We start from the raw sequence: 22881 nt of genomic DNA on the forward strand, positions 1-22881 counted from the left end.
TTAAATTTTTTCCAAGCTTCTTCCCTCTGGTCTCGGAGTCTCCCGGTTAGCTCTGCCGATTCCATAAATTCCATCGTCTTCTTCTGCCACTCATCTATCGTTGGTAATTCTTCGTTCTTCCAATTCTTAGCTAATAATATTCTTGCTGCTGTTGTGGCATATGGAAAAAAATGTAACATCTTTCTTGGGTACAGTATTTCCTCTCTAACTATCCCAAGTGAGAAGGCTTCTGGTTTCTTAACAAAAGTGTTTTTCAACACTTTTTTCAATTCATTATAAATATTTTCCCAGAAGTCTCTTACTTGGGGGCAAGTCCACCACACAGGGTAAAAAGTTACTTCTTGTTTTTTTTACATTTCCAATATTTGTTGTCATGTTTATGATAAATCTTGGGAAATTATACCGGTGTAAGATACCATCTATACATCATTTTCATCATATTTCCTCTTAAAGTGTTAACATGTGGTAAATTTAAGACTTTTCTTCCACAACCTTTCCCAGTCCTCCACCATAATATTATGTCCCACATCATTTGCCCATTTAATCATTACTGATTTCGTTTGTTCATCTCTCGTATGCCATTCCAACAATAAATTATACATTTTAAAGAGATTATTTGTTTTTTGTTTCTAACAATCCATTGAGTTGCTTTCGCCCTTTTGTATAAGAGGGTTCTTATACAACACCACAGTTCAAGAAGGATACTGACAAGCTGGAACGTGTCCAGAAGAGGGCAACCAAAATGGTCAAAGGCCTGGAAATGATTCTTTATGAGGAACGGCTTAGGGAGCTGGGTATGTTTAGGCTGGAGAAGAGAAGGTGAAGGGGTGATATGATAGCCATGTTCAAAGATATCAAAGGATGTCATATAGAGGAGGGAGAAAGGTTGTTTTCTGCTGCTCCAGAGAAGCGAACACGGAGCAATGGCTTCAAACTGCAAGAAAGAAGATTCCACCTCAACATTAGGAAGAACTTCCTGACAGTAAGAGCTGTTCGACAGTGGAATTTGCTGCCAAGGAGTGTGATGGAGTCTCCTTCTTTGGAGGTCTTTAAGCAGAGGCTTGACAGGCATATGTCAAGAATGCTTTGATGGTGTTTCTTGCTTGGCAGGGGATGGCCCTTGTGGTCTCTTCCAACTCTATGATTCTATGTCCGTCCTATGTAGCGAAAAACACAGCAGAGAAATAGGTACTGCTGCACCGGGAAGGTAAACAGCGTTTCCATGTGCTCTGGCTTTTGACATGGTCCTGTGTGGACTGGATGGCCCTTGGGGTCTCTTCCTACTCTAGGATTCTATGATCCTACTAGCTGGCCCGGCCACGCGTTGCTGTCAGCCATATGTCAAGAATGCTTTGATGGTGTTTCCTGCTTGGCCTGGATGGCCCTTGTGGTCTCTTCCAACTCTTTGATTCTATGATTCTTTGATTCTATGATCCATGCTTGTGGCTTGAGCATCCTTCGTAGGTCGCTTTCTGCTCGAGACAGAAATGCATGGATTGCAACTGCGACTGAGGGTCCTGTGCATTGAGGGGGGAGGTGGTGGGGAGGGAGGGGCAGGGGGGTCACAGGGGGCTGCCTGGTGCAGACGGTCTTCTGGACCCCCAGCGAACGTGGCTTTATTTAATGAGCGCGTCTTCGCTGACAGCTCCATTATTTGTGTTCGCTTGCTTCGAGTCAAAGCTGATTAGTTACACTTACTGCTGCAAAGATTTAATGATTTTTTTATTGTTTATCTTCCATTTATTTTGATTAACATCTCCCTTTTGTTTCCTTGCCGGCGCAATTAGGTGCAGCATAACAGCGACGGCTTTAATTTGGTTGAAATTAAGATGAATCAGTGACGGATTATGGCACTTTGTTTAACAAATAAATCACAGTTAAGAGGATGGTATTAGTAATAAATGGGGGGAAGGGGGAGAGAGAGCCTAATTTAAGTGTGTAGATCTGTTCACTTCAAGTGTGCCAAAAAGCGTGCGTGTGAGGAGGGGCTTTGCTTTTAAAGGAAACTCCATTTGGGGGTTGTGTTTTTGGCAAGGAGATGACATGAGGAAAGGGGAGAATTGGTTTCTAAAAGCAGCCACAGTTTGTACAGAAACTGAGGTTTAAAGGAAGAATCAGTGACAAACTAACTACGGTATAGACATTTTGATGGTTGCATGTGTCATCAAGAGCAGGAATAAAGACAGGAGCATGTGATAATTTGAGAACTGAAAGTCCGGCTTAGACTCTTGTACTCCTTCCAAGTACAGTCATACCTCGGTTTAAGTACACTCCGAGTACTTTCAGTTTAAATACCCCACGGACCCGTCTGGAACAGATTAATCCACTTTCCACTACTTTCATTGGGAAAGTTTGCTTCAGGTTAAGTTTGCTTCAGGTTAAGTACGGACTTCCAGAACCAATTACCCTCATACTTCGGGTTAAGTATGCTTCAGGTTGAGTACTCCCCGGACCCTTCTGGAACGGATCAATCCACTTTCCAATACAGTGATACCTCGATATTTAGGTACTTCGGTTTGTTGTTGTTGTTCTTGTTTATTATTATTATTATTATTATTATTTATACCCCGCCCATCTGGCTGGGTTTCCCCCAACACTCTGGGCGGCTTCCAACAAATAGAAAAATACATTAAAATATCACAGATTAAAAACTTCCCTAAACAGGGCCACCCAACATAAATTAATAAACAAATTCAACCCAAAATAATGGAAACTTGTTGGGTAAATTAAATCATTTAAACACTAAACAATAAACGATATCAAATTAAACAAAACATAGCAAGTCCCGAAACAAATTTATAAAATATAAACATGTAAACATAAAATCTATTCATTATAATTTAAAATTGACTTCCATTCGCTAATATATTGCTTCCCTTACTATAATCACATAACTTGCTTTACCCCTTATTGATTTAGAATCCTAGACTTATGAATTAATTCTTTCATCCATATATATATATATATATATATATTCCAACGCTTCAGGTTAAGTACTTAAACCGAGGTACCACTGTAGCTGATAATGCTTGACTTTCGAACCTGCTATAAAACTGATCCAGGTCGTTTGCCAATTTTTTTGACTCTCTGGAGCAGAAGAAGATGTTCCCTTATATACAGTAGTAGTAGTAGTAGTAGTAGTAGTAGTAGTAGTAGTAGTAATTTATTTTTACCCCGCCCATCTGACTGGGTTTCCCCAGCCACTGTGGGCGGCTTCCAACAAAAATATTAAAATACAATAATTTCTTAAAGATTAAAAGCTTCCCTAAACAGGGCTGCCTTCAGATGTCCTCTAAAAGTCTGGTAGTTGTTTTTCTTTTTGACATCTGGTGGGAGGGTGTTCCAAAGGGTGGGTGCCACCACCGAGAAGGCCCTCTGCCTGGTTCCCTGTAACTTGGCTTCTCGTAGCGAGGGTACCACCAGAAGGCCCTCGGCGCTGGACCTCAGTGTCTGGGCAAAATGATGGGGGTGGAGACGCTCCTTCAGGTATACTGGACCGAGGCCGTTTAGGGCTTTAAAGGTCAGCACCAACACTTTGAATTGTGCTCGGAAACGTACTGGGAGCCATAGTAGGTCTCTTAGGATCGGTGTTATGTGGTCTCAGCAGCCACTCCCAGTCACTAGTCTAGCTGCCGCATTCTGGATTAATTGCAGTTTCCGGGTCACTGTCAAAGGTAACCCCACATAGAGCGCATTGCAGTAGTCCAAGCGGGAGATACCTAGAGCATGCACCACTCTGGCGAGACAGTCCACGGGCAGGTAGGGTCTCATCCTGCGTCCCAGAAGGAGCTGCCCTGGACACAGAATGGACCTGCGCCTTCATGGACAGCTGTGAGTCCAAAATGACTCCCAGGCTGCGCACCTGGTCCTTCAGGGGCATAGTTACCCCATTCAGGACCACGGAGTCCCCCACACCTGCCCGCCTCCTGTCTCCCACAAACAGTCCTTCTGTCTTGTCAGGAATCAACCTCAATCTGTTCTATCAATTCTTCCGAGTCCCTGTTGAGAATTGACTCTGAATCATAGGTGCGTTTTGCCACTTTAATCTTGTTCGTCAGTGTGTTCCTAGCCTGGATGTACAAAAATCTCTCTCCTTTCCAGTAAGCCTCCTCTTTAGCATCTTTGAGTTTCTCGAGTTTTCTTGATTAAGAAGGTGCACTTCATCCATTTTATTGGCAAGTGAGAGAAGATTTGGGAGGTTAGCAGTTCTTTTAATTAATGAGCCATCCTCCTCAGGGCCGGCGCATCCATTAAGGCAAACTAGGCAGTTGCCCAGGGTGCCAAAATGGAGGGGGCACTGGTGTGTCTCCCCGCTGCCTAGTTCGCCTTAATGGACGCGCTAAATACAAATTATATGTAAATTAAATATAAATTAACTACAAATTTAAACACAAAATGAAATTAGAATAAAAAATGAAAACTAAAAATGAAAATAAAAATTACTTCTGATTGATGATATATCGTTTCTATCCATTTCTAACTGTTCCCTCTTTTCTTCATTTTATATTTTCCCACCCCTCACGCCGCCGCCACAAACACTCTGTGAGGTGAGTGGGGCTAAGAGACTTCAGAGAAGGGTGACTAGCCCAAGGTCGCCCAGCAGTTGCATGTGGAGAAGCAGAGACTCGAACCCGGTTCCCCATATTAGGAGTCTACCGCTCTTAACCACTACAACACGCTGGGACAACGTTATACAAGGTTCCCCCCCTGCCGCTAACAAGACAACTGCATTAAGCTCCATAATATATTTCCTTCAAAGCATTTGAAGTGACCTTTTTGTGCCCCGTTCGCAAAGGGAGAAGAAATAACCATTCTTATTTCTCAGGCGTAGGATTACACCAAAAACTATAACTCAGGCCCATTAAAAAAAAAAACCTTAGCCAAGCTGCAGACCCGTTCCCAAAAGAGAAGAGCACATGTTGATTGACCTGAAATGAACCCTCCTCTTTATAGTCGAAGAAGATTTAAATATGAGAGGACATGTTCAAGGGTTACTGCCTCTCAACAGACCACTTCTGCCTGTCTGTAGAATCCCTTCATGATTTACAGCGGCCCCATGATTTATAAGCACATGGAGACCACGAACGGACTCTGCGCGGCTCTCTCTTTCGCTCTCTAAATGTTTACTAACTTTCCAGCGATGTTTCCTGCTTGGCAGGGGGTTGGATTGGATGGCCCTTGTGGTCTCTTCCAACTCTAGGATTCTATGATTCTACTAGCTGACCCCGCCACGCGTTGCTGTCAGCCATATGTCAAGAATGCTTGGATGGTGTCATATAGAGGAGGGATGAAGGTTGTTTTCTGCTGCTCCAGAGAAGCGGATACGGAGCAATGGATTCAAGCTACAAGAAAGAAGATTCCACCTAAACATTAGGAAGAACTTCCTGACAGTAAGAGCTGTTTGGCAGTGGAATTTGCTACCAAGGAGTGTGGTGGAGTCTCCTTCTTTGGAGATCTTTAAGCAGAGGCTTGACAGGCATATGTCAAGAATGCTTTGATGGTGTTTCCTGCTTGGCAGGGGGTTGGACTGGATGGCCCTTGTTGCCTCTTCCAACTCTATGATTCTACTAGCTGACCTGGCCACGCGTTGCTGTCAGCCATATGTCAAGAATGCGTTGATGGTGTTTCCTGCTTGGCAGGGGGTTGGACTGGATGGCCCTTTTGGTCTCTTCCAACTCTATGATAGTATGATGGTGTTTCCTGCTTGGCAGAGGGTTGGACTGGATGGCCCTTGTTGCCTCTTCCAAGTCTATGATTCTATGATTCTACTAGCTGACCCGGCCACGTGTTGCTGTCAGCCATATTGTCAAGAATGCGTTGATGGTGTTTCCTGCTTGGAAGGGGGTTGGACTGGATGACCCTTGTGATCTCTTCCAACTCTATGATTCTTCCAAATCTATGATTCTATGATTCTACTAGCTGACCCGGCCACGCACTGCTGTCAGCCATATGCCAAGAATGCTTGGATGGTGTTTCCTGCTTGGCAGGGGGTTGGACTGGATGGCCCTTGTGGTCTCTTCCAACTCTAGGATTCTATGATTCTACTCACCTGGGTGGGGGTTGGGGGGGAGGGGACGGGATAGGTCATAACACAGTGGGACCAGTCACAGGGATGAGCCGGGGGTGGGGGAAAGAGGGGGCGTGATATGTCATGGGTCGGGACAGGGTGGGGGGAATCACAGGATAAGCCGGGGTGGGGGGAAGAGGGGGCGTGGTACATCATGGGTTGGGACAGGGTGGGGGCAGTCATAGGGATAAGCCGGGGGTGGGGGGAGGAGGGGGAGGATAGGTCATGGGTCGGGACAGGGTGGGGGGAATCACAGGGATAAGGGAGGTGGGGGGAAGAGGGGGCGTGATACGTCATGGGTTGGGACACGGTGGGGGAATCACAGGGATAAGCTGGAGGTGGGGGGGAAGAGGGGGCGGGATACGTCATGGATCGGCACAGGGTGGGGGGAATGACACGGATGAGCCACAGCAACGCGTGGCAGGGCCAGCTAGCTTCATACATAACGTCTACAAATAAAGTGCATGGCTTCTAAACAATCTATTGGAATTCTAAAACACTATAAAGTATCAGTGAATCATTCAAGTATATGCTTCAGATTTTAACTAGAAGTGCTAACTATTTTAGATTTTAACTATTTAGAAGTATTGCTAGCAAGAACCCCCACCCCTAACAGCTCCCAAACTTTGGATCATCCAGGCATATGAGATGGATGGATGCATAGCTGTCAAACTTTCCATTTTCTCGCGAGGAAGCCTATTCAACATAAGGGATTTTCCCTTCAAAACAGGGAGAACTTGACAGCTATGGATGGATGATGTACTTAAATCTTAATGGCTTTCTTGCGCATTAATGCCACACTTCTTGGGGGAAATGAAGACTGATTTACGTATCTGCGCTTGCGTATGCCTTATGCGTATGCCTGCCTGCACGAAAGGTAGGACGCCTGCTCCATGTTGATTTATTGGGGATCAGCTTTCTGAGCTGATTTAGGGAAGCGGAGCATTGCCATCATATTTTTAAGCAAATGGCGATGCAACGTACAAAAGGGAAAGAAATGTTGCCAAAGGAAGAGGGACACATTCATAGAATCATAGAATCATAGAGTTGGCTGGTCCGCTTTCATGGTTTCAAGGCACGGCTGGACAGGCCCACCCTTCCCAGTGTTAAATTTAGGTTGAGCAAATAATTCACTGGCCACCTTGCTCTAATCCAGTTTCTCCTTTCTACAAGTTTATGCTGAAAGCAAGGAAATAACTTCTTGTTGTTTCGTTGTTCAGATGTGTCCGACTCTTCATGACCCCATGGAGGAAATAACTAAAGACCTGCAATAAAATATCATAGAATCAAAGAATCATAGGGTTGGAAGAGACCCCAAGGGCCATCCAGTCCAACCCCCTGCCAAGCAGGAAACACCATCAAAGCATTCTTGACATATGGCTGACAGCAACGCGTGGCCGGGTCAGCTAGTAGAATCATAGAATCCTAGAGTTGTTGGTGCTGCGTACCCTTGAATACCCCCCCCCCCCGGGAAGCCCTAAGCGCACTTCACACATGCTCAGGGAACGCTTGTGCATGCAGTTGTTATAGGCAGTACCACAATTCCTCCCTCCCTCCCTTCCATATTTATTTATTTATTAATTGGGGTGAGGGTGGGAGAAGCTGCTGGTGCTGCGTACCCTTGAATACCCCTCGGGAAGCCCTAAGCGCACTTCACACATGCTCTGGGGAACGCTTGTGCATGAAGTTGTTAAAGCCAGTACCACAATTCCTTCCTTCCTTCCTTCCTTATTATTTTATTTTATATCTATTTATATATATATATATTTATTTATTGGGGTGGTGGGGTGGGGTGGGGAAGCTTCCTTCCTTATTTATTTTATTTTATTTTACTTTATTTCCCGCCCCCTTTTTATTTTTTCATTTTTTATTATTTTTATTTTTATTTATTTATTTTTCATTTTTTTCATTTTTCATAGAATCATAGAGTTGGGAGAGACCACAGGGGCCATCCAGTCCAACCCTCTGCCAAGCATGAAAGACCATCAAAGCATTCTTGACATATGGCTGACAGCAACGTGTGGCCGGATCAGCTAGTAGAATCACAGAATCATAGAGTTGGAAGAGACCACAAGGGCCATCCAGTCCAAGCCCCTGCCAAGCAGGAAACACCATCAAAGCATTCTTGACATATGCCTGTCAAGCCTCTGCTTAAATACCTCCAAAGAAGGAGACTCCACCACACCCCTTGGCAGCCAATTCCACTGTCGAACAGCTCTTACTGTCAGGAAGTTCTTCCTAATGTTGAGGTGGAAACTTCTTTCTTGTAGTTTGAATCCTTTGCTCCGTGTCCGCTTTTTAATTTTTAATTTATTTATTTATTGGGGGCTTGGGGGTGTGGAAGCTGCTGGTGCTGCTTACCCTTTAATATCCCCCGGAAGCCCGAAGCACACTTTGCACATGCTCGGGGGAACGCTTGTACATGAAGTTGTTACAGTGATTCCTTCCTTTCATCCACGATTCCTTCCTTCCTTGCATCCAAATTTTTATTTATTTATTTATTTTATTTATTTACCCCCGGGAAGCCCTAAGCGCACTTTGCACATGCTCGGGGGGACGCATGGCCAAGCGGGCGTCGCCGTCCCCTTCGGAGCAGCAGCCGAGGCGGTCTCGGACTCCGGCTTCCGGCCTGGCGGGACTACATCTCCCGGCGTGCCCCGCGCCGGCGCGCTTCCGGCCCTTCCGCCCCGCTCCCCGCTAGCCTCGCCTCCGTCGCGGAATCTGCCTGGCGGGATGGAGTGACCGGCCGAGCCGAGCCGAACAGAGCCGAGCCAAGCCGAACCCCCGGAGGACCCGCTGCTCGCTCGCTCGCCCGGGGCCCATGCGGCCCCTCAGAGACCATGGCGTCCCGCATTAAGTGAGTGACCAGGAGGAGGAGGAGCAGCCCCTCCCGCCGGGAGTGCGTGCTTGGGAGGGAGGGAGGGGGAGGGGGAGGGCGCGCGCGCACGAGAGAGAGACAGCGAGCGCGGACAGCCATCCCTTGGTCTGTCTAGGTCTGTCTATGCCAGGCAAAGGCCGCCTTGGCTCTCCAGATGGGCAACTACAACTCCCATGATCCCTGACACTGGCCCTGTTAGCTGGGGATCATGGGAGTTGTACTTCCAAAACATCTGGAGAGCCAAGGTTGCCTATGCCTGTTTTGGAACTACAACTCCTATGATCCCTAGCTGACAGGGCCAGTGGTCAGGGATCATGGGAGTTGTGGTTCCAAAATAGCTCGAGAGCCAAAGTTGCCTATACCTGCTCTGGATATTTTAGAACTACAACTCCCATGGTCCCTGACACTGGGCCTGTCAGTTAGGGATCATGGAGTTGTAGTTCCAAAGCGTCAAAAGAGCCAAGGTTGCCGATGCCTGCTCTAGAGGTTTTGGAACTACAACTCCCATGATCCCTGACCACTGGTCCTGTTAGCGAGGGATCATGGGAGTTGAAGTTCCAAAACACCTGGAGAGCCAAGGTTCCCTATGCCTGCTCTAGATGTTTTGGAACTACAACTCCCATGGTCCCTAACCACTGGCCCTGTCAGCTAGGGATCATGGGAGTTGCAGTTCCAAAGCACCTGGAGAGCCAAGGTTGTTTATGCCTGTTTTGGAACTCCTTCTTTGGAGGTCTTTAAGCAGAGGCTTGACGGCCATCTGTCAGCAATGCTTTGATGGTGTTTCCTGCTTGGCAGGGGGTTGGACTGGATGGCCCTTGGGGTCTCTTCCAACTCTAGCATTCTATTCCTGGCGCCGCGCCGACCCGGAGATGGGCAACCGCACTGCAGCGCGCCAGTAAGAGCGGGGGTTGCCGGGGGCCGCACAATTGGCTTGTGCAGGCCGCATCCGTAGTTTGGGCCCCTTGCTTGAGACTTTCCCATACACCTAGGACAGGCCTCCCCAAACTGGGGCCCTCCAGATGTTTTGGCCTACAACTCCCATGATCCCTAGCTAACAGGACCAGTGGTCGGGGAAGTTGGGAATTGTAGTCCAAAACATCTGGAGGGCCGACGTTTGGGGATGCCTGACCTAGGACCTTGCAGTACTTTCTTTGTCTGTGTTTGGAGCAGGCATCCCCAAACTTTGGCCCTCCAGACGTTTTGGACTACAATTCCCATCATCCCTGACCACTGGTCCTGTTAGCTAGGGATCATGGGAGTTGTAGGCCAAACACCTGTTTGGGGATGCCTGGTTTGGAGGTTTGCTTCTGCTGGCTTTGATAAATTGCTCTTGCAAAATTGGGAGCTGGGAGAAAATACTTTTATCTACAGCTTTACTTCGCCAGCTTGGCTTGAAGTTGTCCGCAGCAGCCAGATGGTTTATCCAGCCTCAGAGTGATCAGATGAAATTGACCTGGAGGTTGTTGTTGTTGTTGTTTAGTCGTTGAGTCGTGTCCAACTCTTTGTGACCCCATGGACCATAGCACGCCAGGCACTCCTGTCTTCCACTGCCTCCCGCAGTTTGGTCAAACTCATGTACGTAGCTTCGAGAACACAGTCCAACAGTCTCGTCCTCTGTCTTCCCCGTCTCCTTGCGCCCTCCATCTTTCCCAACATAAGGGTCTTTTCCAGGGAGTCTTCTCTTCTCATGAGGTGGCATAAAGTCTTGGAGCCTCAGCTTCAGGACCTGTCCTTCCGGTGAGCACTCAGGGCTGATTTCCTTCAGAATGGATCGGTTTGACCTTCTTACAGTCTATGGGACTCTCAAGAGCCTTCGCCAACACCAGAATTCAAAAGCATCAATTCTTCACTGAATGCTCCCATTCATTGGATTTGGAACTGGCTGACTGACCGAACCCAAAGGGTGCTCATCAATGGCTCCTCCTCATCCTGGAGAGAAGTGACTAGTGGGGTGCCACAGGGTTCTGTCTTGGGCCCAGTCTTCTTCGACATCTTTATCAATGACTTGGATGATGGGCTTGAGGGCATCCTGAGCAACTTTGCAGATCACACCAAATGGGGAGGGGTGGCTAATACCCCAGGGGACAGGATCACACTTCCATATGACCTTAGCAGTGTTCAGAACGGCATCTCTCCCTCCTCCCTTCCTGTGCCCTTCCTTCATCTGTAAAGAACTGCACTAGAGAGAGTGGATGTAGCCTATCTTGATTTTAGCAAGGCCTTTGACAAGGTGTCCCATGATATTCTTGTAAAGAAGCTGGTAAAATGCGGGCTAGACAATGCTACCATTCAGTGGATTTGTAACTGGCTGGCTGACCGAACCCAAAGGGTGCTCATCAATGGCTCCTCCTCATCGTGGAGAGAAGTGATTAGTGGGGTGCCACAGGGTTCTGTCTTGGGCCCAGTCTTCTTCAACATCAAACAAGATGAATTTGAACAAGAGTCAACCGTAACAAAACAGTGGTACTATTACTTCCCTTGATCTAGATGCTATACTCCTATTGATGCAGCCCAGAATTGCATTGGCTTTTTGAGCTGCTGCATCACACTGTTGACTCATGTCAAGTTTGTGGTCTACCAAGACTCCTAGATCCTTTTCACACGCAGTGCTCTCAAGCCAGGTGCCACCCATCCTGTATTTGTGCCTTTCAATTTTATTTTATTTTGCCCATGTGGAGTACTTTACATGTCTGCTTGTTCAAATTCATCTTGTTTGCTTTGGCCCAGTTGTCTAATCTGTCATTTGGAAGTGTGATCCTGTCCTCTCGGGTATTAGCCACCCCTCCCCATTTGGTGTCATCTGCAAACTTGCTCAGGATGCCCTCAAGCCCATCATCCAAGTCATTGATCAAGATGTTGAAGAAGACTGGGCCCAAGACAGAACCCTGTGGCACCCCACTAGTCACTACTCTCCAGGATGAGGAGGAGCCATTGATGAGCACCCTTTGGGTTCGGTCAGCCAGCCAGTTCCAAATCAACTGAATGGTAGCATTGCCTAGCCGACATTTTACCAACTTCTTTGCAAGAATATCATGGGGCACCTTGTCAAAGTCCTTGCTGAAATCAAGAATATCATAGTCACTACTCTCCAGGATGAGGAGGAGCCACTGATGAGATGTTCTTGCTGGGAAGGACCGTAAAATGCGGGAGATCCTTAAACAGCAAGATCTCGCGCTCTGCAAGGGGCCAACAATCTTTCCCTAAATTATCCCCGGCACACTTGTTTTTTTGATTGCAAAGGGAAAGAAAAATGTTAACAGGGCAACTGGGAGCTTGAGTTTCTGCTTCCTGCGCTTGTGTTCAGACGCCCCGATTTATTAACACTTAAGGGCTATGAGAACTCTGGGACTGACTAAGACATGAGACCCATATTAAATTTCACTGTGTCAGGATACGGAGGATTATAAATAGCTTAAGGAAATTTTGTGGGTTGACTGGCCTGGGCTACTGAAAGCTGGGAATACAGTCATACCTCGGTTGAAGTACGCCTCGGTTTGAGTACTTTCAGTTTAAGTACTCCGCGGACCCGTCTGGAATGAATTAATCCACTTTCCATTACTTTCAATGGGAAAGTTCACTTCAGGTTAAGTACGCTTCAGGTTAAGTACGAATTTCCAGAAACAATTACACTCATACTTCGGGTTAAGTACGCTTCAGGTTGAGTACCCCTGGGTTCTCACTTGTGGGGTGCCTCAGGGTTATATCCTGCATCTACATGCAGCCGCTGGGAGAGATCATCAGGGGGTTTGGGCTGGGTGTTCATCAGTATGCAAATGATACCAAGCTCTACCTCTCTTTCAAATCAGAACCAGTGAAGGCAGTGAAGGTCCTGTGTGAGTGCCTGGAGGCGGTTGGAGGGTGGATGGCGGCTAGCAGATTGAGGTTGAATCCTGACAAGACAGAAGGACTGTTTGTGGGGGACAGGAGGCGGGCAGGTGTGGGGGACTCCCTGGTCCTGAAAGGGGTAACTGTGCCCCTGAAGGACCAGGTGTGCAGCCTGGGAGTCATTTTGGACTCACAGCTGTCCATGGAGCCACAGGTTAATTCTGTGTCTAGGGCAGCTGTCTACCAGCTCCACCTGGTACGCAGGCTGACTCCCTACCTGCCCGCAGACTGTCTCACCAGAGTGGTGCATGCTCTGGTTATCTCTCGCTTGGACTACTGCAGTGCGCTCTACGTGGGGCTACCTTTGAAGGTGACCCAGAAACTACAACTAATCCAGAATGCGGCAGCTAGACTGGTGACTGGGAGCGGCCGCTGAGACCACATAACACCGGTCCTGAAAGACCTACATTGGCTCCCAGTATGTTTCCAAGCACAATTCAAAGTGTTGGTGCTGACCTTGAAAGCCCTAAATGGCCTCGGTCCAGTATACCTGAAGGAGCGTCTCCACCCCCATCGTTCTGCCCGGACACTGAGGTCCAGCGCTGAGGGCCTTCTGGTCGTTCCCTTGTTGCGAGAAGCCAAGTTGCAGGGAACCAGGCAGAGGGCCTTCTCGGTGGTGGCACCTGCCCTCCCACCAGATGTCAAAGAGCAAAACAGCCACCGGACTTTTAGAGGACACCTGAAGGCAGCCCAGTTTAGGGAAGCTTTTAATGTTGAATAAATTATTGTATTTTAATACTTCTGTTGGAATCCGCCCAGAGTGGCTGGGGAAACCCAGTCGGGTGGGCGGGGTATAAATAATGAATTATTATTATTATTATTATTATTATTATTATTATTATTATTATTATTATCTGAGGTGCTTATGGAGTGGCATGGTGAATTGATATAGGTTGATTTGGGCACTTAGTTTGTGCTGCTAATTGATTTTTGTCAAGAAAGGAAGTTCAACAGGAAGTGCAGGATCTGTGCCTAAGCAAGGGCACATTGGATGGAAGACTAAATGCTTTTGCTTATGTCTGAAAAACAACATGGGTGGCTGATTCGTTTCCTTGGATATTGCTCAATTTGTTTTCAACTGCGGTGATGAGACGGAGGAAGCCACAGCAGAGGAGTAAAATGTAGCATAGCTTGGGAGAACATAATGTTTAGCAATGGGCAGAGTGAGATGTTCATCTCTGGAAAGGAGGATAGTTTGGAAATGCTTTACATTTCCTTTACATTTCTCCCTGTTAAAGAAATGACCCGGCCACACGTTGCTGTCAGCCATATGTCAAGAATGCATTGATAGTGTTTCCTGCTTGGCAGGGGGTTGGACTGGATGGCCTTTGTGGTCCCTTCCAGCTCTACGATTCTCTGATTCTACTAGCTGACCCAGCCACGCGTTGCTGTCAGCCATATGTCAGGAATGCTTTGATGGTGTTTCCTGCTTGGCAGGGGGTTGGACTGGATGGCCCTTGTGGTCTCTTCCAACTTGATGATTCTATGATTCTATTTCTGGTGCTACGCCAACCCGGAGATGGGCAACCGCACCGCGACGTGCCAGTAAGAGTGGGGGGCGTCGGGGGCCGCACAATTGGCTCGCGTGGGACGCATCCAGTCACCGTGCCATGGTTTAGGGGCCCTGCTTGAGACTTTCACATACACCTAGGACCTTGCAGTACTTTCTTGGGCTGTGTGCGCGGCCACTGTTTGGAGCAGGCATCCCCAAACTTTGGCCCTCCAGATGTTTTTGACTACAATTCCCATCATCCCCGACCACTGGTCCTGTTAGCTAGGGATCATGGGAGTTGTAGGCCAAAACATCTGGAGGGCCAAAGTTTGGAGGTTTGCTGCTGCCGGCTTTGATAACATTGCTCTTGCAAAATTGGGAGCTGGGAGAAATAAATTTTATCTGCAGCTTACAGCTTTACTTCGCCAGCTTGGCTTGAATTGTCTGCAGCAGCCAGATGGTTTATCCAGCCTCAGAGTGATCAGATGAAATTAACCTGGAGGTTGTTGTTGTTGTTGTTCTTTAGTCGTTTAGTCGTATCCGACTCTTCGTGACCCCAGGGACCATAGCACGCCAGGCACTTTTGTCTTCCACTGCCTCCCGCAGTTTGGTCAAACTCATGTTCGTAGTTTCGAGAACACTGTCCAACCATTTCGTCCTCTGTCGTCCCCTTCTCCTAGTGCCCTCCATCTTTCCCAACATCAGGGTCTTTTCCAGGGAGTCTTCTCTTCTCACGAGGTCGCCAAAGTCTTGGAGCATGTTGGTGGCTTTGAGAACACTGTCCCAACCATCTCGTCCTCTGTCGTCCCCTTCTCCTAGTGCCCCCCATCTTTCTCAACATCAGGGTCTTTTCCAGGGAGTCTTCTCTTCTCATGAGGTGGCATAAAGTCTTGGAGCCTCAGCTTCAGGACCTGTCCTTCCAGTGAGCACTCAGGGCTGAGGAGATACAATAGCCATCTTCAAATACCTGAAGGGTTGTCCCATGGAAGATAGAGGCTGCTGTTGCTGCTTCAGTGAGTGCTGGGAAGACCGCTCCCTCCACCAGCCAACTCCATCAGGCCTAGGGGGCAGGGCCAGCACATACTCTGAGCAGCTTTCTGCAGCAAGCAGCGAAAATGATTTTAAATGCTTGGGTGTTCTTAATTTGCTGCACTTTGAATGGTGGTTTTGTATGATATTGTTTTGTTTTGTTTGGGGTGGGGTAGTTTAATTTTAGTATAATTGTTTCTTGCTTTGTTTTTATTTATTTTTTATTTTGTAAAGTTGTTGTATAGTTTGTATTTTGCTTTTTAAGGGGAAAGGGTCAGGGCTGCCTGGGAGGGGGCCTCAGCCAACAGAATGGCTGGGGCTGGTTCCACAGGGGGGGGGGATGTACTCAGTGATCATGGGCAGGAGGAGGATTTATGCTAAGACCAGACCATGTCATTACCGAGGAGGCAGGCGCAGTCGTTGTCTGAGGACTATCCCTGCCTCCAGGTCTGGTCCTGACCGGACGGATACTGGAATCAGCAAGGGATACCCACATGACCTGAAGGTGCTGCTGTGCAATGCCAGGTCAATGATCCACAAGACCACTGCCATCCACGACCTGATTGTGGATGGAGGATTTGACCTGGCATGTGTGACAGAGACCTGGTTGGATGAAGCAGATGGGCCTGTCCTTGCCGCTGCTTGTCCACCAGGTTTCTCTTACACACAGCAATCCAGGCCATCTGGGCGGGGAGGGGGGGTTGCAGTGATTTTTAGGAAGTCATTAGTTTGCACCAGGCGTCCTATTGGGAAGACCCAGTTTTCTCAGTGCATGTTCTGGAAGTTGGGCAATAGGGGCAGTACAGGATTCCTTTTGGTGTACCGACCTCCCCGCTGCACCCAGGATTCCATGCCCGAGCTGCTTCAAGTCGTGTCGGATGTTCTCCTGGAGATACCTAGTTTGGTTGTCCTAGGGGATTTTAACATCCATGCCGACACAAACCTACAAGGGGCCGCTTGGGACTTCATGGAAAGCATGGCCGCCATGGGGCTGTCTCTGAATAAGTTTGGCCCAACTCATAGCCACGGACATGCCTTAGACCTGGTGTTTACCTCTATGGATGTTGGTGATCTGACATTAAGTAAAAGTGAAACTAAAAAAGTGCCATGGTCAGATCACTTCCTGGTGCAACTGGACCTCTCCACGACCCTTCCCCTCTGCAGGGAAGTGGGACCGATTCAGATGGTCCGCCCTCGCCACTTAATGGATCCAATTGGCTTCCAGAGAGTGGTAGGGGATGTTTTATCCCATGTTGATGGCCTTTCAGCTGATTCTCTGGTGGCCCGCTGGAATGTGGAGTTAACCAGGGCTATTGACTGTCTGGCTCCGAAGCGCCCTCTCCGATTGCATGGAGCCCGGACAGCCCCGCGGTTTTCCCCGGAGCTGAGGGTGATGAAACAATCATTGAGACGGCTAGAGCGCCGGTGGTGGAAAACTCATTCTGAATCAGACCGGACACGGGTTAGAGCTCAACATCGAGCCTACTAAGTGGCAATGGCGACGGCGAAGAGGACCTTCTTCACCATTTCTATTGCATCTGCAGAAAACAGCAGCAGGAGACTTTTTTCAGGTGTTTCACAATCTATCGGAACCACCTTCATCATCAGGGCCTGGTAGGGTCCCCAAGATCTCCTGCAATGCTTTTGCAAAGTTTTATGCAGATAAAGTCGCTCAGATTCGGAAGGAGGTAGACTCCACCGTGGGAGGAGGGCCGGGACGGGAGAGTGCTGGAGCCCTGTCTAGTCATGTTTCATGGGATCAATTTCAATCTGTTACCTCCCAGGATGTGGACAGGCTCCTTGGACGAGTGAAACCGACCACCTGTCTCCTTGATCCTTGCCCATCCTGGCTAATAAAAGCGAGACGGGAAGGGCTGGGCGATGGGCTCCGCAGGGTGGTGAATGCTTCCCTTTACGAGGGAGCCTTCCTAGACCCACTGAAAGAGGCGGTCATTAAACCGCTTCTTATAAAAAACATCTCTAGACCCAGCCAATATGGCCAACTACCGCCCAGTCTCAAATCTACCATTCTTGGGCAAGGTGATTGAGCGGGTGGTTGCTGAACAACTCCAAGCACGCCTAGAAGAAGCGGACCATTTGGATCCCTTCCGATCGGGATTCAGGCCTCACCATGGGACTGAAACTGCCTTGGTCATGCTGGTCGATGATGTCCGGCGAGCTAGGGACAAAGGTGAGAGCTGTTTCCTAGTCCTGCTGGATCTCTCAGCGGCTTTTGACACCATCAACCATAACATCCTTCTGGACCGTCTAGAGGGGCTGGGAGCTGGGGGCACTGTCATACAGTGGTTCCGCTCCTTCCTCCTGGGCCGTGTTCAGAAAGTGGTGGTGGGGGATGAGTGTTCAGACCCCTGGGCTCTCACTTGTGGAGTGCCTCAGGGTTCTGTCCTCTCCCCCATGCTTTTTAACATCTACATGCAGCCGCTGGGAGAGATCATCAGGGGGTTTGGGCTGGGTGTTCATCAGTATGCAGATGACACCCAGCTCTACCTCTCTTTTAAATCAGAACCAGTGAAGGCGGTGAAGGTCCTGTGTGAGTGCCTGGAGGCGGTAGGAGGATGGATGGCGGCTAACAGATTGAGGTTGAATCCTGACAAGACAGAAGTACTGTTTGGGGGGGACAGGGGGCGGGTGGGTGTGGGAGACTCCCTGGTCTTGAATGGGGTAACTGTGCCCCTGAAGGACCAGGTGCGCAGCCTAGGAGTCATTTTGGACTCACCACTGTCCATGGAGGCACAGGTTAATTCTGTGTCCAGGGCAGCTGTCTACCAGCTCCATCTGGTACGCAGGCTGAGACCCTACCTGCCCGCAGACTTTCTCACCAGAGTGGTTATCTCCCGCTTGGACTACTGCAATGCGCTCTACGTGGGGCTACCTTTGAAGGTGACCCGGAAACTGCAATTAATCCAGAATGCGGCAGCTAGATAAGTGACTGGGAGTGGCCGCCGGGACCACGTAACACCGGTCCTGAGAGATCTACACTGGCTCCCAGTACGTTTCCGAGCACAATTCAAAGTGTTGGTGCTGACCTTTAAAGCCCTAAACGGCCTTGGTCCTGTATACCTGAAGGAGCGTCTCCACCCCCACCATCCAGCACCGAGGGCCTTCTGGCGGTTCCCTCATTGCGAGAAGTGAGGTTACAGGGAACCAGGCAGAGGGCCTTCTCGGTAGTTGCACCCGTCCTGTGGAATGCTCTCCCAGCAGATGTCAAGGCAATAAGTAACTATTTTACTTTTAGAAGACAACTGAAGGCGGCCTTGTTTAGGGAAGTTTTTAATGTTTGATGCTGTACTGTTTTAATATTCAGTTGGAAGCCGCCCAGAGTGGCTGGGGAAACCCAGCCAGATGGGCGGGGTATAAATAATAAATTATTATTATTATTATTATTATTATTATTATTATTATTATTATTATTATTACTACCATTTTCTTCTGCCCCAGAGAGCAGGACCCGAACCAATGGATTCAAATTGCAAGCAAGGACCTAAACCTTGGGAAGAACTTTCTGACAGTGTTGTTGTTGTTTAGTCATTTAGTCGTGTCCGACTCTTCGTGACCCCATGGACCAGAGCACGCCAGGCACTCCTGTCTTCCACTGCCTCCCGCAGTTTGGTCAAACTCATCTTGGTGGCTTCGAGAACACTGTCCAGCCATCTCGTCCTCTGTCGTCCCCTTCTCCTTGTGCCCTCCATCTTTCCCAACATCAGGGGCTTTTCCAGAGAGTCTTCTCTTCTCATAAGGTGGCCAAAGTATTGGAGCCTCAGCTTCAGGATCTGTCCTTCCAGTGAACACTCAGGGCTGTTTTCCTTCAGAATGGATAGGTTTGATCTTCTTGCAGTCCATGGGACTCTCAAGAGTCTCCTCCAGCACCAGAATTCAAAAGCATCCATTCTTCGGGGATCAGCCTTCTTGATGGTCCAGCTCTCACTTCCATACATCACTACTGGGAAAACCATAGCTTTAACTATACGGACCTTTGTCGGCAAGGTGATGTCTCTGCTTTTTAAGATGCTATCTAGGTTTGTCATTGTTTTTCTCCCAAGAAGCAGGCGTCTTTTAATTTTGTGAAAGTGGTGGTGGGGGATGAGTGTTCAGACCCCTGGGCTCTCACTTGTGGGGTGCCTCAGGGTTCTGTCCCCTCCCCCATGCTTTTTAACATCTACATGCAGCCGCTGGGAGAGATCATTAGGGGGTTTGGGCTGGGTGTTCATCAGTATGCAGATGACACCCAGCTCTACCTCTCTTTTAAATCAGAACCAGTGAAGGCGGTGAAGGTCCTGTGTGAGTGCCTGGAGGCAGTTGGAGGATGGATGGCGGCTAACAGATTGAGGTTGTATCCTGACAAGACAGAAGTACTGTTTGTGGGGGACAGGAGGTGGGCAGGTGTGGAGGACTCCCTGGTCATGAATTGGGTAATCATGCCCCTGAAGGACCAGGTGTGCAGCCTGGGAGTCATTTTGGACTCACAGCTGTCCATGGAGGTGCAGGTCAATTCTGTGTCCAGGGCAGCTCCCTCTGCGACTCAGGATGAGACCCTCCCTGCCTGCAGACAGTCTCACCAGAGTGGTGCATGGTCTAGTTATCTCCCGCTTGGAGGTCCAGTGCCAAGGGCCTTCTGGCGGTTCCCTCGCTGCGAGAAGCCAAGGTACAGGAAACCAGGCAGAGGGTCTTCTCGGTGGTGGCGCCCGCCCTGTGGAATGCCCTCCCATCAGATGTCAAGGAAATAAGCAGCTATCCTAATTTTAAAAGACATCTGAGGGCAGCCCTGTTTAGGGAAGCTTTTAATATTCAATGCTGTATTGTTTTAATCTTCAATTGGGAGCCGCCCAGACTGGCTGGGGAGACTCAGCCAGATGGGTGGGGTTTAAACAATAAATTATTATTATTATTAATATTAGAATCATAGTATCATAGAGTTGGAATCATAGAGTTTGGAAGAGACCACAAGGGCCATCCAGTTCAACCCCCTGCCAAGCAGGAAACACCATCAAAGCATTCTTGACAGATGGCTGACAGCAACGCGTGGCCGGGTCAGCTAGTAGAATCATAGAATCATAGAGTTGGAAGAGACCCTTTATGACCCACGGGGTCCCTTCTATAAGATTCTGAAATTTTATGATCCTATAAATCATTCCGAGAAGCATTACTTAGATTTATTAACCACGTCCTTCTTTTTCAGGCAAAACCCAGAAACAACATTTGAAGTCTATGTTGAAGTGACCAATTCGGCAGCAGCGGGTTCAGGTACTGTAAAATGCAGATGCTATTTATATCTTGTACTGTGTTTCTCTGAAAATAAGACACCGTCTTATATTTATTTTTCCTCCAAAAAACACACTGTGGCTTATTTTCAGGGGATGTCTTACTCCCTCCCCCCCCCCTCCTGCCACGGCCGGCATTGCTGCTGCGCCTATCACTATGTCTTATTTTCGGGGCATGGCTTATCTTCCTTGAACGCTTAAAAATCCTGCTATGGCTTATTTTATGACTGCGTCTTAAAATAGGGGAAACAGAATACCTACAGTGCTTTTGAGGGTTTCCACGAGGGTTGTGCTATTGGGGGGGGGAATTGGTCCAGAGCAGGGTGGTACACTGAGTGGCCCGAGGGCCACATTTGGCACTCAAGGCCTTTTTTGTGGCCCTTGGCAATATTTGACCCCCCCGCCATTTCATTACCCGGTTGGGCGCTGGGCTTTGGGATGGTGGCCCCTCCCACCATAACAACCAAGTCCCCCGGTTTTTGTGGGAAACCCCCGTATTTTAAACCGTTTCCCGCTGGCAGCCCGGATTAGAAAAAATCCCGTAAACCCCCCAGATTTCCTGCCTTCCAGGGTGGCTCGGTCCTGGCACCGCCCGATTTCCGGTGTCCATACATGGGTAGTGTGGCACCGATAGTCACTTCTACACATGTCCGGACAATAAGAAGAAGAAATCAGAAGTTGCGTTACTGAAATCAATGCACTTTTCGGCGATATTCTAATTTCCCGAGTTTCACCTGTATATCAGACCTCAGGTCCTGCAGCCTATTCCTTTAATTTCAAATTTCCTGCGAGATTTTTTTTAAACACCAGTTTTGCCCTTGGAAGCTTTGATAGGAAACTTCCATAGACGTGATCCCCGGCATTCTCATAACCTAAGCCACAGCAACGCGTGGCAGGAAAAGCTAGTAATAAATAGAATCATTCTTATACAGATAGACTGAAAGAAGCTTCTAAAAGTCACGCCCGGCAGTAAGAATGAAAAGCCAGAGCTACTGCCTGTTTCCTCTTTTCTTTTCCTCTGCCTTCCAATTGCCTGTTTTGTTTTCTTCAAGGAAGCGATCACGTGTCCTGTGCGAGAAATGTGCCGTTATCAGAATCAAGTGAACTCCAGAGACCTCTGCCAAAGGGCCTTCCTTATTAGAAAGAGCGGAGAGAATTTGGATATAGCTCTGGGACTAATAGCCTAGGGTGGGGGGTGGGGAGTGTATTTGTTAGTCGAAAGGAACTGATCACCAAAGTGAAAACCTGCCCCCCCTTTGCGTAGGAAGCCTTTGTGTGGGTTTTTGTGTGTGTGTTCTTGCCAAAGAAGACATCAGAAAAGAGTGTTGGATCTTCTGCTTTGCCACGCAGTGAGCCAGACGGCCCCGTCTCTCCAAGGACCCCCTCTTTCATCCGAGAGCCACGCAAAAAATCTCACCGTGCGCTCAAGGAAGAGCTTGAAACGGGTTTGCGCCGCTAACAGGTTCCTTTCATTTCCCTCCTCCCTTGAAACACACACGCACCCGTATGGCTTGAAGTTGGAAACCGAAATGCGGTATCCGCACCCGTATGGCTTTACCTTGGAAACTGAAATGTGCTATATAACAGAAGGATGAAGCGATGAGCGTGGCATGGCTTTAAGTTGGGAACCTAAATGTGGTATAGAACAGAAGGATGAAGTGATGAGCGTGGTACGGGGCGGTGGCGGCGGCGGCGGGGTGCTCAATCTTCCCCAGGATTAGTAAAGTAAATGGCAGTTTTGCCGGCTTCCTTTTGCAACAAAGGGATTTAAAAGGCCTGGCTGCTAAGTCTCTCTGTGTGTTTTGGTTCTTTTCTCCCAAACTTACTAGTAGGTTGAAAAGGGAGACGAATCTTCCTGGGGGAATGATTAACTCCGAGGGAGTCTCTCGTTGTTTGATAGAATTTGCATTTGAACTGGCTCAGAGTGCCGTGTGTACCCAGAATCTGATTTCCTGCTGGAAGCTGGCTGAGTAGTTGGTGGAACTTAGAGATTCCGGCTTTGTGTCCTGACCTCTGCGGAGCAACGCCTTTATTTTATGCGGCAGATCACGCAAGGTCTACCTAGAAGTAATCAAAAGTCCCAAGCTCTGTTGGGAGATAGAATCATAGAGTTGGCAGAGACCAGAAGGGCCATCCAGTCCAACCCCCTGCCAAGCAGGAAACACCATCAAAGCATTCTTGACATATGGCTGTCAAGCCTCTGCTTAAAGACCTCCAAAGAAGGAGACTCCACCACACTCCTTGGTAGCAA

The 22881-nt window shown here is 48.4% G+C and overlaps 1 protein-coding gene across 2 annotated transcripts in view; it reads left to right on the forward strand.

Annotated features, from left to right (window-relative positions):
* Positions 1 to 8733: 8733 nt before the first annotated feature.
* Positions 8734 to 22881, forward strand: part of DENND1A (DENN domain containing 1A) — a 265432-nt gene continuing 251284 nt past the window's right edge. Inside the window, exons 1-2 of one of the 2 annotated variants that reach the window (XM_088665085.1) lie at positions 8734 to 8924; positions 20549 to 20613. In XM_088665085.1, coding sequence (XP_088521211.1) covers positions 8908 to 8924; positions 20549 to 20613 — 82 coding nt within the window. In that variant the 5' untranslated portion in view covers positions 8734 to 8907. Of the gene's footprint in view, positions 8925 to 20548; positions 20614 to 22881 lie in introns of those variants that run through there. The other variant, XM_088665086.1, reaches the window with a different exon arrangement.

Source organism: Zootoca vivipara, chromosome Z2 (genome assembly GCF_965207765.1).
Source record: "Zootoca vivipara chromosome Z2, rZooViv2.hap1.1, whole genome shotgun sequence".
Classification (NCBI taxonomy): Eukaryota; Metazoa; Chordata; class Lepidosauria; order Squamata; family Lacertidae; genus Zootoca; species Zootoca vivipara.